Source organism: Cucurbita pepo, chromosome LG05 (genome assembly GCF_002806865.2).
Source record: "Cucurbita pepo subsp. pepo cultivar mu-cu-16 chromosome LG05, ASM280686v2, whole genome shotgun sequence".
Lineage (NCBI taxonomy): Eukaryota > Viridiplantae > Streptophyta > Magnoliopsida > Cucurbitales > Cucurbitaceae > Cucurbita > Cucurbita pepo.
This window is the reverse complement of record NC_036642.1, coordinates 7,761,387-7,777,106: the sequence shown is the minus strand read 5'-3', so window position 1 is coordinate 7,777,106 and position 15,720 is coordinate 7,761,387. Positions and strand designations below refer to the sequence as shown.

General features: G+C 35.0%; 3 protein-coding genes across 3 annotated transcripts; 1 reads left to right on the top strand and 2 right to left on the bottom strand.

Moving 5' to 3' along the window:
* Window positions 1-188: 188 nt before the first annotated feature.
* On the top strand, window positions 189-2,808 carry LOC111794631 (mitochondrial outer membrane protein porin 2-like). The gene is made up of 7 exons (XM_023676715.1): window positions 189-336; window positions 418-484; window positions 1,360-1,471; window positions 1,656-1,742; window positions 1,829-1,869; window positions 1,978-2,145; window positions 2,256-2,808. The coding sequence occupies exons 1-7, from the start codon at window positions 288-290 to the stop codon at window positions 2,560-2,562; spliced, it is 831 nt and encodes a 276-aa protein (XP_023532483.1). The 5' UTR covers window positions 189-287; the 3' UTR covers window positions 2,563-2,808.
* A 2,049-nt stretch (window positions 2,809-4,857) lies between these two features.
* LOC111794598 (60S ribosomal protein L26-1-like) lies at window positions 4,858-5,568 on the bottom strand. The gene has a single exon (XM_023676650.1). It carries the CDS (start codon window positions 5,493-5,495, stop codon window positions 5,055-5,057), a length of 441 nt encoding a protein of 146 aa, XP_023532418.1. The 5' UTR covers window positions 5,496-5,568; the 3' UTR covers window positions 4,858-5,054.
* A 1,140-nt stretch (window positions 5,569-6,708) lies between these two features.
* LOC111794698 lies at window positions 6,709-12,917 on the bottom strand. The gene is made up of 4 exons (XM_023676808.1): window positions 12,624-12,917; window positions 11,801-11,948; window positions 7,235-7,305; window positions 6,709-7,142 (listed from the first exon to the last, which is right to left on the bottom strand). The coding sequence occupies exons 1-4, from the start codon at window positions 12,891-12,893 to the stop codon at window positions 6,921-6,923; spliced, it is 711 nt and encodes a 236-aa protein (XP_023532576.1). The 5' UTR covers window positions 12,894-12,917; the 3' UTR covers window positions 6,709-6,920.
* Between the last annotated feature and the right edge of the window lie 2,803 nt (window positions 12,918-15,720).

Sequence of the window (15,720 nt, the reverse complement as noted above, 5' to 3'; positions counted from 1 at the left end):
GGACATATTGGAAGCGAAGGGAGATGGCAACAAAATCGCGGAACTGGTGGTGTGGGGAAAGTGATCGTCTCCTCTCCTCTCTGTAAATTTTATTCTACGTTTCTCCATTTCCTCCTCTCCCAATTCTTTCTCTCTCTCTTTCTCTCTCGTTTCTCTCTGCAATTCCGATCNGGAAAGTGATCGTCTCCTCTCCTCTCTGTAAATTTTATTCTACATTTCTCCATTTCCTCCTCTCCCAATTCTTTCTCTCTCCCTCTCTCGTTTCTCTCTGCAATTCCGATTCCAAGATGAGCAAGGGGCCCGGTCTTTTCTCCGACATCGGCAAGAAGGCTAAAGGTATTCTTCTTATTCTTCTGTCTCTCTTCTAGATTTACAATCGAAGCAAGATTGATGATCATTACTGTTTTATTTTTTCAGATCTTCTGACGAGGGACTACATCTCGGATCAGAAGTTCTCTGTTTCTACTTATAGCGATGCTGGATTNGACTACATCTCGGATCAGAAGTTCTCTGTTTCTACTTATAGCGATGCTGGAGTGGTATGAATCCCGCACTTCTTATTTTTATTTTATTTTTTTTTCCATTTCTCTGTGCCATGATGCGAAACGTCTAGGTCCTTAATTAAGCTTCCCAATGTTATTGCATTGGATTCGCTTTTTTTGCAATTGTATTCTGTTGTGTAATGATGTGGTAGTTTTAAATTGTCCTTGAAGTGATTCTGCCTCCGAGTGCTTTGGATGATTGTGCGATTATACTGTTTGTCTTATTTTCGTTTTGAATTGGATCAATATTCGGCAGTTGATTCATAGATTTTTCCCTAGCAAATGTTGGCGGACCTTTACGGCAGATATGTCTGGTAGGATCTACTAGCAATGGCTATCTGCAATGTTGCTGGATTTTTGTTAAGTTGAAAGATTTTGAAGAAGACATTTTATAACCTTGCCTTTTTCATTTTNTCTGCAATGTTGCTGGATTTTTGTTAAGTTGAAAGATTTTGAACCAGACATTTTATAACCTTACCTTTTTCATTTCTTCTGTCTGTTGGTGCTATTTCAGGCTTTCAGTTGTTATATGTTGTTATTGCGCTATTGTATTTAGGTTTTACCTTATCTAAGTTCTGCTGTTATTGTCTTATGTTCTTTCTCCAAACTTCAAGTGTTCTATGAATACTCTCTACCTTGAATTATATGATAATGTCTTTAAAGCTGAAATCATAGTTTTGAGTCGTTTGATGTATATGCCATGAGTGAGCCTTTCCTCTGTAGATTCCATCCCCAATTGCTAGTGCATGTTAGTTTGTTGAATTATGGAGTGACTTCATGTCAAGTTATATTAATTTATTGTATTCTTCGTCTTATAGGTCCTCACATCAACCGCAGTGAAGAAAGGGGGACTTTCATCTGGGGATGTTGCAGCATTATACAAGTACAGAAATGTTACATTTGATGTTAAAGTTGATACAGCATCAAATGTGAGTTGTTTTGCTTCCTCTCTCGTATCAATTCTGTATNATTTGATGTTAAAGTTGATACAGCATCAAATGTGAGTTGTTTTGCTTCCTCTCTCGTTTCAATTCTGTATATCTTTTTCTGGGGTTGGTTCATGCTACACATCCTCGTGTTTTTCATATTTATCCGTTCTTTTGTTTTTCTCAGATATCTACTATCATCACATTGAATGATATTGTCCCATCAACCAAGACTATTGCTTCAGTCAAGTTCCCTGATCATAACTCTGGCAAGGTAAAGTGGAGGATTCTTTTCATTTGAGTGTAGATCTTTTTTATAATTTATGTGGAATGTATCTCATTTTTTCCTTCTTGCTGCAGCTGGAGGTTCAGTATTTCCACCATCACGCAACCCTAGCAACTGCAGTTGCCTTGAATCAAAACCCCTTCATTGATGTTTCTGCCACTCTTGGTNACTGCAGTTGCCTTGAATCAAAACCCCTTCATTGATGTTTCTGTCACTCTTGGCNTGCAGTTGCCTTGAATCAAAACCCCTTCATTGATGTTTCTGCCACTCTTGGTACTCCAAGCATCGCCTTTGGTGGGGAAGCTGGTTATGACACCACTTCCGGTAACTTTACGAAATATACTGCTGGCATTAGCGTGACAAAACCTGATTCGTCTGCATCGATAATATTGTAAGATATCGTTCCCACTGGATGAAAATCACTTTTGTGAAATCTACAACTGCTTTACTATGTTGGATCTGTTGCACGCCCTAATTCATAGCTTCTCTCCCTAATCATAGAGGTGACAAGGGAGATTCTATAAGAGCTTCTTACGTGCACCATTTGGATCAGCTCAAAAGGAGTTCTGCAGTGGGAGAGATTACACGAAGATTCTCGACGAACGAGAATACTTTCACGGTAGGAGGGTCGATTGCTGTTGATCATCTGACAGTGGTGAAGGCAAAGCTGAACAACAATGGGAAGCTTGGGGCACTCATCCAGCATGAAATTATTCCAAAATCTTTGTTGACCATCGCTGGTGAGATTGACACCAAGGCTTTGGACAGAATTCCCAAGTTCGGTTTGGCCGTTGCTCTCAAGCCATAATTGTTGAGAACTTATTTGTGAAAAGCATTCAAATTCTTGCGTTGCTCGAGAAAACGAGCACTCAGTAAGTAGCTCCCACACATTCATTTTTTTAGGCGCTCTAACACTGGATTGTCTGTATTTTCATTTTCCACTCTTCTATTTTGTTCGTTTTTTTCCTTTTTAGACTTTGGAGGCTTTTGGTCATTTTGACAATTTATATCTTCTTACGTTGGAGAGAGTTAAATGATTTTTTTTGGTTGAAAATGTTCTAAATTCTTATTTAATTTTTGTTTCCTCTTTTTTAACCTGATAATCAATTTTGTGAAGAAAAAAAAAATCAATATTATTGAAACCTTGCAAGCATTCGAAAGAAATATAATTCCTTTAGATCAATTTAGTCTACTTATGGTATTCAAAGTATTAATTAGGCAACTTTATAGTTTGGTTAAATCACAATGATCATCTTTAAATTATATATAATACTCAATAAATAAATAAATAATCTCACTGGTGTCTAAATCAGCCTATTGCATGGGTACTTTTTACATCATCAGATATGCAAATATATCACACAAATAAATATTTTGCAAATACCTATTTAAATATTTTTCTGTAATTCCTTTTTGACTCTTTAATTTGGGTCAGATTGCTATAATACATGCTCTTAATTAAGGTAATGATTGCAACAATTATCAAAGTTCTGAAATTCAATTGGATGAACTTGAAAATTTATGATAAAAATTGATATTATCTATATATATATATATATATATATATATATATATATATATATATATATATTAAAAAATCTTGCTTTTCCTGTTTCAGAAGTTTCCATTTTATCATCTCCAATGAAACATTTTCAACCAAGTAATATTAGTTATTTATTTATTTATTAATACTAAATATTTAATATGTGTGTACAAACAAGTCAGACAATGAAATAAGTGGTCATAAAATCAGGTATCCAAAATGAAACATTTTCAACATTTTCAACCAAGTAATATCTCTATGATAGTAACATCCACTTCTTTTTCATTAAAGGCCTTTATTCCTTCCCTGCATCATTTGGGGTTGAGGTTGGTTATGGTAGAACTAAAACTAAATGCATCCACTACGTTGGTTGGAAGTAGGATTACACTAATGGGATGCCTCAAATTTATTCCTAAACACAGTGAGTAGGGCTCTGTTTGTTTAGGTACATGAACCTTAACTACAAGGGGATGGAATTATTATGAGAATCAGTCATTTCTTCCACATAATGAACTATAGATAACAGAAAGCTACTGTATCACTTGGTGAACTGCAATACAAGAGGAAAGGTGGATGAAGGGTTGGTCATAAGTAAGAAATATGACACTGCAAGTGTGTATATATAGCCTCTAAGGGTGCTTGAGAATGCATACTCAAAGCTTGGGAGCAGATTCAACCATATAGAAACTAAGCTAGAACTAAGGTTCAAGTATAAAGACTATATCCAAGTCCACCCAAATTCATATCTTAAAAAGTGATGTGCAAAATTAACATATGCAACATATGCAAATGCAGTACAAACGGATTTCAGACACCTATGGCTATGTTAGATGATATATGGTATAAGATTAAGTTTCATGCACCTGAATGTATACAGCATGCATTCATGCAGCCTGTTTGGGATTCTTCTAGTCACTAAGAAATCAATTTGCATCCCATAAATTAGCAATGATGAATCTCATAAGCCATAAAATGAAGCTGATTTCTACTTTCTCAAAATAAAGAACGTTTTTTCTAGATCAAAGTTAATTCATAAGAACATTACTTCTACCCATAATTTTCGGACAACAAAAACAAATCATTATCAATGATTCGACTCTCTCCATGTTCACAGGAATAGCTATTCTTTATGATCAGAATTCAAAATGCATACCCTTTTAGACTCTAGTCAAACTCCTGAAGAAATAAGCTGATAGAATATAAAAAAATGATATGGAAACCTTCACAGGGGAATGTGAAAGGCGCTTTATATTCTACCCTGAGTGTATATTATCGTAGGGGAACTTCATACCATTTCAAAAATAAACCAATTCTTTGGGGATGCTATGCTATATGATGCTACATTACAAGTACTACAGTGGAAAGGCTTCAAAGCAACAAAAATTCAAATCTTTATAACAACAACAAGCAAAGTTGATAAAATTTGCAAGTTGCAACCCAGAAAGTTAAGGGTTAAGCCACAATTGCTTAGATTCTTCAACAATTATCACTGTGGCCACAGAATTAAATCATCTCAATAAAAACTACCAATTCTCCTTTCTAAGAGCAAGAACAGAGTTATTAACAAAAGGTATTGTATGAGACTGCATTGAAAAATAACCAAAATTCCAGTAGAACTCAAAGCATCAAAACAATAAAGCATTGTCTTCATCTTTACGCATCAAAATAAACAAAACATAAATGGAAAATAGAAAGATATCAAAACTGGGAAAGAGATAGAACTAACAGAACTATAAAAAAATGTCACCACATCAAAATTAGTCGACGCTTTGCATAATATCCTCGGCGGTGAATTTAGTGCCCTTATCCTTATCAGAAGAAGCACGGCCCTTAGCCTTACGATCGAGCAGCGACTTCCTATCCTTGTCCAACTTGAGCTTTGTGATCATAACCTTCGACGGATTCATTCCGACGTTGACGGTGGAGCCGTTCACCTTCTCTCTGGTAACGCGCTCGATGTGAATGACCCACTTGCGACGGTAGACCTGAACGACCTTTCCTTCACGGCCTTTGTAGGTTCCTCTTAAGACCTGAACTTCGTCGTCCTTGCGAATCGGCATCGAGCGAACATTGTACTTGGAGCGAAGGTCGCCGGAGAGAGGCGCACTCATCAGAACCCGCCGTACACTCGACGGTGCTGAGAAGTGAGCCTTGCGATTCTTGCGGCGGGAGCTTGAGACCCTGGGATTGTACTTCATCGTGTTAGGGTTTTGGTCTCTCTGTTTGAATCTGAGAGTATTCAGAATGGGCGAAGGAGAGACGGGAAACCTAATTGTAGAGTTTTTATATTTGGGAAAATGAGAAAATCGGAGACACATTTACCAAAATACCCCTCATATGTATTTCCTCATTTTTCTTTCAATCTCTTGCATTTTAAAATACTAGTTTTTAGGGTTGTTTGATTGGATTATTGTTATTATTTTTTTTTTTTTTTAGTTTGGGTTTGATTGAATTGGGTGAATCCGAAAAACCGAGTTCACACCTTATCCATCTTTACTATACTTTTAAGATTTTTTTTTTATGAAAATGACGAATATTTGATTTTTGTAACACATTAGTAATGTAGTCCTGTATGGGACTTTGAACATTTGATACTTGAATTTTACGAGATTTTAATTATTAATATAAATTAATATTTTTTTTTTAAGTTGACAACTCAACTCAATTCAACCTGAAAATAAGTAACACATTCGTTTATGCGGAATACATGCAAGCAATATCTTCTTTTTAATTGCATAAGAATGGATAAGAAATCGTTCGTATTTTGGACATGCGTAAAAAAAAATATCTATAAGCCATTTTTAACAAAAATTTAAATACCAAGCCGTTTATAAATATTTCTAAAAATTTGTTCTTATTCAATACTAATTCATAAGCATTTATTTTGTTAAGTTTATAAAGTCGAAATTAAAATTGAAATTGCAAAATACAAACATGACATTCGAATATCATATTCGAATATCACAAGTGAATAAATACTAAAAAAAATAATGTTATTCCAATATCATGTATTAGAAAGAAAGAAAAAAAAAACTAATGCAAATACATCCAAAATAAATAATATTGTGCAACTAACAGAACGTATGAACAAAACTCATATAACCCTAAAGAATGTAGTAGTTCAAGTCCTTCAAATAATATAAATATCGTTAATTACAAACTAAACTAACAAACAAATGAAGAAATACAGATGATTATGTTATATAGAATACTACCTAATTGTTTTGGACTTTCATTGATCAATGAGTGCATATAACAAATGGAATAATGAAGTAAAAAATCAATGAGAGAATTCTAATTTCATGGCAGATCAGTAAGGAAACAAAATTCGAAAGTAGTAATCTCAATCTTACAAAATTTGTAAGCCTTTCAGATCAAATAAACCTTTCATTACAGATCAGTTGCAAAACATTGGTACCGATGGAAAATAATTTTAAGCCAAAATGGAGCATGCAATAGACGAAAAATGATTAGAAAATCATATGCAAGAGGAAGAGGTTCAAAATTTTTAAGGTAATTTTATGGGCAAGAAAACAAACCTTAATTCTCTGAACTGAACATGAGCTGATGCATTCATATAAAACATCATCTCCAGAATAATTTGCCATCTGAACCCCCATACATCAACGTTGAGCTTGTAACTTCATTTCCCTAGCAATTGATGGCAACCATTTCTCTCCTCTTACCTTTTTCAGTTCTGCTACCCTTTCTTCCTCTCCTTTAGCAGCTGCTTTGGCTGCGGCTTCCTTCGCTTCAAGCCTAGCAATTGACTTCTCGCGCGCACGGTTTCCAGCAGCGATTATATCTTTTCCTTCAATGGCCATGGATTGGATACGCTGTTTGAACTTTATGGTCATAGGAAAAGAGAAAAATACTATTAACCAAATGTAGATAGATAAATCACAAACAAGAGAGTTTGGTTCAATGTGATGATAACCTTCTTTGATTTCTCGTTGATTTCCTTCCCTGGAAGAATTTTTGGTTTCTTTGTGGGGCGTTGAAGCTCATCTGAAGGCATTATAGATATAACAATCAGAGAAATTCATTTGGAATTCATAGCATAAAAAATATGAACATAGAATCTCGTTCAGAAATACATGCTTGTAATACTTGGTGTTCTGTTTAGAATAGAGTAAATGTAACATTCTTACGATCCTTACGAAATTTTCCTAATCAAAATGCATGACTTTTCGATAGAGCATGCATAAGACAGTGCCGGCTGCAAATGTAGGCTTTTTATCTATTTACATGTTCCATTATACAGTGATAAGATAGTTCGTCCATTCGATTTTTAAAAACATATTTTGTTCAGATACAAAAGTAGGTATGCTTACTATGAGACCAAATATGGAAGAATATCATTACATTCTATACGGTAGGGCCAACTATATATAGACAAACCTGGAGCCTAAACTAACCATAGTAAAATTACAATAAATGACAAAATACTATTAGGCTCCTAAGTTCACATATAATACTCCCCTCAATCTAGAACATACATGCTAATCATGTCCAATTTGTTACATAGACACCAACCTTGTTATAGTTCTCACAAACAAAATGACAATCAATTTCAATATGTTTAGTTTACTCATGAAATACTAGGTTGAATGCAATATGAAAGATAGCTTGGTTATGATACTACAACTAGGTCAAGAAACAAATTGCCTCCAATATTCATAAGTTGCTCTTCTACCTTCTCTTGATCCTACCCAATTGGCATCTGAAACACACTCAATCTTCATATGATCATGATCTTTATATAAGATCCCACGTCTAGGTGCAACCTTCAAATATTCTAGAATTTGTTGAAATGAAACCCAACGATCCATTGTAGGTGAAAACATAAACTAACTCATAATGCTTACCGAATAAACTATGTTTGGTCATGTCACAGTAAGATAATTCAACTTTTTCAACCAATCTTTGATGTCTCTAAAGATCTTAAATGGTTATCCATCTTTTGTAAGTTATAGATCAGGCATCATTGGAGTAATATATCACTCGACTCCCCATTTCCCCAGTCTCAGATAGCAAAACAAGCACATATTCCCTTTGTGACACAAAAATATCTTTATAGTTTCTCATTACTTCAATACCTAAGAAGTATTCAATGTTACCAAGTCATTAGTATGAAACTGACTGGAGAAAAGTTTTGAGAGATAAAATGTCAGATGTATCATTTCTAGTAATAACAATATCATTAACATATAAGACAAGCAGAATAATGCCCCTCTTAGTTCGTCAGTAGAAGACAAAGTGATCCAACGTGTTTTTCTTCATTCCAAACCAATGTTTGACTAAAGTTTCCAAGCCATTACCTAATGCATGTAGGAACGACCTTATTTTTTAATGGAAAAGTAGGGTCGTTACACTTACGTATTGTGCAACTGAGGTAGAGTTCACTTATTTTTATCAAACTTCATTCACCAAAGATAATGACATTCAATTCCTACCAACCAATGTGGATTGATGCAATAAGTGAAGCTCATTCAAGTGGTTTGGAGGCTGTTTGTTTCCCGAAGGCGAGGTGCATCAGACTATGATTTCAATAGGCTTGAGCATGTCCCCAGGCCCATATGGCTTTACTGATAAATTCTTTAAAGCTTTTTCGAATACTGTTAAACATGATGGATGTTATGACTATAATTGGGGATTTCTATACTTCAAGCATTGTTAATGTGACTCTGAATGATATCTATATGAATGATACCTATACCATAGCTGCCTTATACCAAAAAAAAAATTGGACTCCAAATCAGTCACAAACTCCCCCCTATCAGCCTCATTCCTTGTGCATACAAAATTATAGAATGAGTTCTGTCAAATAGATTGGAAAGTGTTTTGCCTTCAACTAATGCAGAAAAATTTAATGTACCTCCATAATTGCAGATGAGTTGGTTGATGATTAGCTTTATCTCCCGTAAGGAGGGTGGTGCTTAAACTGGATTTAGAAAAGGCTTTTGATAAAGTTGACTAATTTTATAGATGCAATTCTTCATGCCAAAGATTTTGGTTGAATCTGGAGGAAGTGAATTCGTGGATGCATCTTAGTGTTAATTATTCAATTATCATTCATAGACAACCAAAAGGTATCATCATCCCCTCTTGAGGTATTCGCCACAGTGATCCTCTTTCTCCTTTCCTCTCCATTATGGTATTAGATTATCTTATATGAGCACATAGTGCGAACGTGGGTCGAATTGCTTCTCATCCTGCTGGTAACACTCACAGCTATGTGTGAATCATTTACAACTTGCTGATGATACTCTTTCTCCATTCCTCTTCATTTTGGCGTCAGATTGTCTTGGCCGAATAGTAGCAAATGGTGCCAACTTGGGTCAAATTGCTTCTCATCCTCTTAGAAATTCACAACTATTGGTTATAAGCAAAGTGTTTCTCCTTTTGCATATCTTGGTCTTCCAGTGCGAGGAAATTCAAAATCTGCGCAGTTTTGGTAGCTAGTCATTGAGAGAATGCAACATAAACTTTGTCGTTGGAAATATACTTATATTTCGAAAGGTGGTCAACACACGNATTCAAAATCTGCGCAGTTTTGGTAGCTAGTCATTGAGAGAATACAACATAAACTTTGTCGTTGGAAATATACTTATATTTCGAAAGGTGGTCAACACACCCTTATCCAAGCCACTCTTCAGTACGCCTACTTACTTTCTATCTCTATTTAAATTACAATTGAAGGTTCCAAGAACTCTAGATACACTTCTTGACTTCTTTTGGGGAGGGTTGCGAGGAGAGGGTGGTATGCACAACATCAACTGGGCTACAACACAGCTTCCTAAACTGTTGTGTTGTATTGGTCATCAAAATTTAGCCCTCTTGGCAAAATGGGTTCGGAGGTTTTTGCATGAGGTTAATGCTCTTTGGCGCAAATTCATTGTGGCTAAATATTATCATTGAGAGGACATTCATCTTTGGCAAAGGATTATTCGGAGGCTCTCAATAATCCCCTTGGTGCTTTATTTGTACAGCGATTGATCTTCTTTCTACTAGAGCACACAGATGTTTGGGTAATAATGGTCTTTCTACTTCCTTTTGGCATGATTCTTGGTTCAGTTGTGGGGTCCTTGCTATGGTTTTCCCTCGACTTTTTCCATTACCTACTTGGCCAAGGTGTATGGATGATGAAGCATGGATGTCTCTCAGGAAGCTTGGGATTTGATCTATGACGCAATCTAAATGATTTAAAAGCAATTAATAGGCCAATCTTTCTTATCTCTTCGCCTCCATCAGTTTTTGGCATTGTAACAATTCTTGGTTTAGGCCCTTTTACCCATTCAACACTTTTACAGTTAAATCCCTTATAGAGATCTTGAGGGAGTTCCTTGACGAAGAGTCAAGTGGTTTTTAAAAAGTGATTTAGACTGATTCCTATCCCAAGAAGATAAAGATCTTTCCTTGTGAGCTTAGTCTCGAGCAATTTCGCAGTTAATCAAATTCAAAGACATATGCCTCATATCCATCTTTGTCCATCTGGGTGCATTATATGTTCTGCTAGTTCTGACATCCTGGACATCTTTTTCGGCACTGCTCCTATATTTCTCAATATTGGGCTATGATCCTTGAAGCATATGGTTGGTCTACGGCTTTGCCTAATAATAATTCGGATTTTCCGTCATCATTTCTATTCCAACAACTGCCTACAGTAAACTCCTTGAACAATGAAAACCAAAAGAGCAGGGAATCTAGTGCTCACTGGCTAACTAACCACAAACTTTACCAGAAACTTATGGTCTAAATTTTCCTCTAGCAGCCTCTAAAAGTAAGTCTTTGGGTTAGGTTGAGCAAAGCGTAGGTGGTTTTTCTTTTATCTTATGAATGAAACTTGGTTTCTCATAAGAAAAGATGAGATAAATGAAGTGGGTGGTTTTAGAACTTTCATNTGATCTTATGAATGAAACTTGGTTTCTCATGAAAAAAGATGCAAGTTTCTCATAAAAAAAGATGAGATAAATGAAGTGGGTGGTTTTAGAACTTTCATTTGGGCTACAAACTAAACCAATAACCATAATCTTTGAAGTATATATCCTGGAAATATTTGATGATGTCTTCTGTGTTAGCTCACATTGAAAACACAACTTCCTTCCTTATATTCACTTTCACTAATGAGTAATGACTAATGATAAACTTCTACCCCACAAAATATTATTGATTCTCTATGTTATCTATTCACAACATTTTTTTAACTAATCATTGAAGGGAGTTGTCAAGAAACATTCANAGAAACTTCTACCCCACAAAATATTATTGATTCTCTATGTTATCTATTCTCAACATTTTTTAACTAATCATTGAAGGGAGTTGTCAAGAAACATTCACACAGGTAACAATTCTTGCTCAATGAAATAGACCACTATGATAAGTACTAGTTTCATATTAGTTAAAGACATCCAAGATTAGGGATCCTATATACGAGCATCAAATATCACCTTTTCTGCCTTCTAACTTCTTCAGATAAGAAAATACAGTTAAAACTACTTACCGATGTGATCAAACACAACTCCAACGGGAGCATTTTTAAACAAGCGAATTCCACCTTCACTGGTTTTGGAATCATCACAAGGAATAGCTGTGGAATGTTCTACCACCTCCAGAGTAGTTTCCAAAATATTCTCCAACATCTTCTGTGCCTGCAAGAAATCAATCCGTTATTGTAAGAAATGACAATAAAATAGGCTACATGCATATTTACACCAAAAAGGCAAAGTAAACACGTTTACAATTCAAAGTGTAGCGTTTCTGCTGTTAACGACGCATCTTGCTGCACATCCATCCAAGTGGATTAGACATGCTTAATTACAGGCATAAAGTTACAGTGTCTAATGTTTCTAGCCACTGCATTTGAATGATTACGAATGATAAAGAGGTATATAATTGTATCACTTGATAAGCCGTAATCTCAATTGTGCTAATTACACCCCTAATAAAAATAGTCAGTCGCCGAGAATATATTGGCTTCAGATTCAGAGTAGCAACCAATCTGCTGAAGTTCATTGTCATCAAGTAACAAAAAAAATGGAACTCCAAGTAACTCCCAGCCTTCACGGCCAAACCAAATTAATCAATCAACATCTCTTGCATCTTGAATAAAAATCATACGAATCACCAAAACACGAACACTCTATTCTAGCTTTAACAAAGTTCTGATTATATAAATAACATTATATCCCAATCATTTCTCATTCCAACAGCTTCAACTCAAAAGAGTCGCAAACATTCCAAGGCAAAGAAAAGAATGAGAAAAACTAGGCAAAGAAGGTTAATGCTTTGTAGGAGAGATGGAGGAGAAATGAAGCAACAGAGACCTTGATTTGATATTGCTTGGGCGGTTGAGGACCGAGATTAAGCTCGGAGTCATCGTCCGAGTTTGAAGCAGTGGTTGTAGAAGTAGCAGGAAGACCATTAGTTAACGACGAGAGAAACACAGACGTGGTAGTGACAGAGTCGATGGCGGCTCTCCATTGGGCGTCACCGTCCTCCTCACCGCTGCTGCTGTCGCCACCATAGCCGCCGTTTCTCTGATCGCCCATTCCGTTTCTCAAGCCTGGACACGTAACAGATATCCGGCTTTGCATTCAAAAGCCCACAAAACACTAATTTTAGATTTGGGCTTTGGACAATTGCTCTTTATATCTATATGAACTAAAATAACAATTAAAAATTATTTAATTTTTAACCACTACCACCTCAGCCAATTTAGGAAATGAACATACATTTGTAATCAAAGAATACTGTCTTCATTGGTGTGAGGCCTTTTCGAAAACCCCAAAATAAAGTTCACACGATACTCAAAGTGGACATACCTTAAAGGCATATCCTTGTTCTCTATTTATACCAGGTCTCTAAGTTTGCTTGGCTCGACCAACTCGATCTAGACATGAACCCAATACAGATGTACATGTCCCTATATTTACGGTTAAATAATTAACATGACTAAACTCTAAACTAATCGTTATGTTATCGCATTATAAAATTATATTAAAAAAAATTGGTCTTCCATTACCCTTATATAATTAACTATTGTTTACAAGTAATTATTGATGTTTCATTAATTAATAAAATTAAAAAGAGTTTGACCGGTTTATCCGGTTGTGTGGATTTAAATTAAAATTCTTTTTGCAGGCCTCATCCGTTTCTATTCCCTTAAGAGGAAGACTCCAAAATAGTTGTTACGAAGGTTTTCCACATGAAAAATTCCCTATGTTGGATAACTCATACGAGTTTTATAATATGTTTTGGATTCGCTCACATGCTTCTTTAAAAAATTTAGGAGGCCACTCGACATTAGATTACTTGAAGTTTAGTGTCACAGTCATGTTTGTCTAGGGCGTGATTTAAGTTACGAGGGTTTGTGTAGAGTTTTGAAGGGTGAGATAAGACAAGGCGGGTAGGTAGAAGGCAAGGAAGTCCCGTCCGACAACTGCTGGCTAGTTGTCGACGAAGAGGAGTCAACTAGCGATGCTAGCTTCTGAAAGATTATATGAATTGAATAAAGATTTTCTTCCAAGATTAGTTCTTCAAGTGGGCTCTTAAGATTCCTTATGAATCTTGGACGAGACTTCAGTATCTACAGAAATGGTGATCCTCACCTATTAAGGATTCTGCATTCGATGTATCGGGAGATAAGAAAACTCCCCATTAGACGAGGGAAGGAAGGAGTGAAGTAATCAAATCTATGATTGCATGTCCATGTCATAGTGAACTCTTTTATCTATTTTCATGTTGTATTATTTTATTATTATAATTTATGTGTGTGAGACATTTCGACAAAATTATATCTACTCCTACAAAACATAAAATACCCTAAAATGTACTCTAAGAGAGACCAATTAGATATCAAACTTCTTCACCTTAGTATTGTAAGCTCTTTTGTCGAAGTGTCTTCCATGCAATTCACATCTACGACACTTTCTTTCAAATTGTTTAAAAAAAAAAAAAACATTCTCTCTCTAAACGTGATTCTAGACTAAAGACTACATCGAGAATGTCCGCAAAGTTCGATCTTTTGTACGCCTGACTTGTTTAGTAGGTTAGAACAAGCACCACACAATCGTCAAGTCATGTTGTTAAACAAGTGTGATTGCGACACCAAACACGTTTTATTCTGTTTTGTTCCGTAATATAAATAAATAAATATATATATATTTTTAAAATGTAAAAATGTAAGATTATAAGGAGTGGGTTGANATATATATATATATATATATATTTTTTTTTTAAAATGTAAAAATGTAAGATTATAAGGAGTGGGTTGAGGACAAGAGGATTGAGACAAATAAGAGCCAAGTTGGGTTTGAGACATAATGATAACGAAAAACCCACCTTTGAAAGATTCATTTTTTTTTTGGTTTTGTAAGTTTCAGCAGAAAGCTCCCTCAAAAGCCTACACATTTATTTTTGTACTATCAAACAATAACGTTGTTGTCAACCTTTCTTTGTTTACCACAAACAAAATAAGAAACAAAAACCAAACCAATCACACCAACTCTATTGTTCAAACAACCCATGATTCCAAAAACTCCCTCAATTCAATCCAAATCAATTTCGTCCACTATTGAAAATTTTATAGATTTAGTTCCTTCCTAAATTCTCTTAAACAAATATATATATATATATATATATTGAGATTTAGTTGTAAAGTCAGGAGAGTTTATGCTCAAATGGACAATATCATACCATTGTGGAGAGTCGTGTTCATCTAACATAGTATCAAAGTCATGCTCTAAACTTAGTCATGTCAATAGAATTCTCAAATGCCGAACAAAGGAATCCAAAAGAAAAGGTCAAATGCATTGTTAAAAATGACTAAGACTACTGCAAAAGAAAAAGGAGTCGAGCATTGATTAGGGGAGGCATACTTTGTTTGAGGGTAGGTGTTGGATTGAAAATGTCACGTTCGCTCATTTATGAAATGATTGTGAATTTATCATTAAAAAAAAAAATATACTCTCTCTATTGCTACCGGGCCTTTTGGGAAGCATTATTTTATTTTTATTAAAAACAAAAACCAAACCAACCAAATTCAAAAAATATATATATATATATATATATATATTGTTGGTTCACCCCAAACAATTAGACTGAATCTAAAAGAAATGTTTAAATTCGAACCAACCTAACTCAAAAAATTAATATTAGGTTGAGTTGGATTCATTATTCGATAAGAGTAATTTTAACCCGAACAATTAGATTGAATCTGAAAAATATTTAAATATTTCAATTTGATCCAATAAAATTTAGATACGGAGATAAATGATGATAATAGGCAGGCCGGCAGCTTTACTTCTACCATATCCCTTTCTCTCTCCTCCCTCAAAACCTCCATTTGGCATACTTTTAGCATAATCAAAATAATATATTATGATTAAAGAAGTCACATTTTGAATATAGAACCTTAGTTTC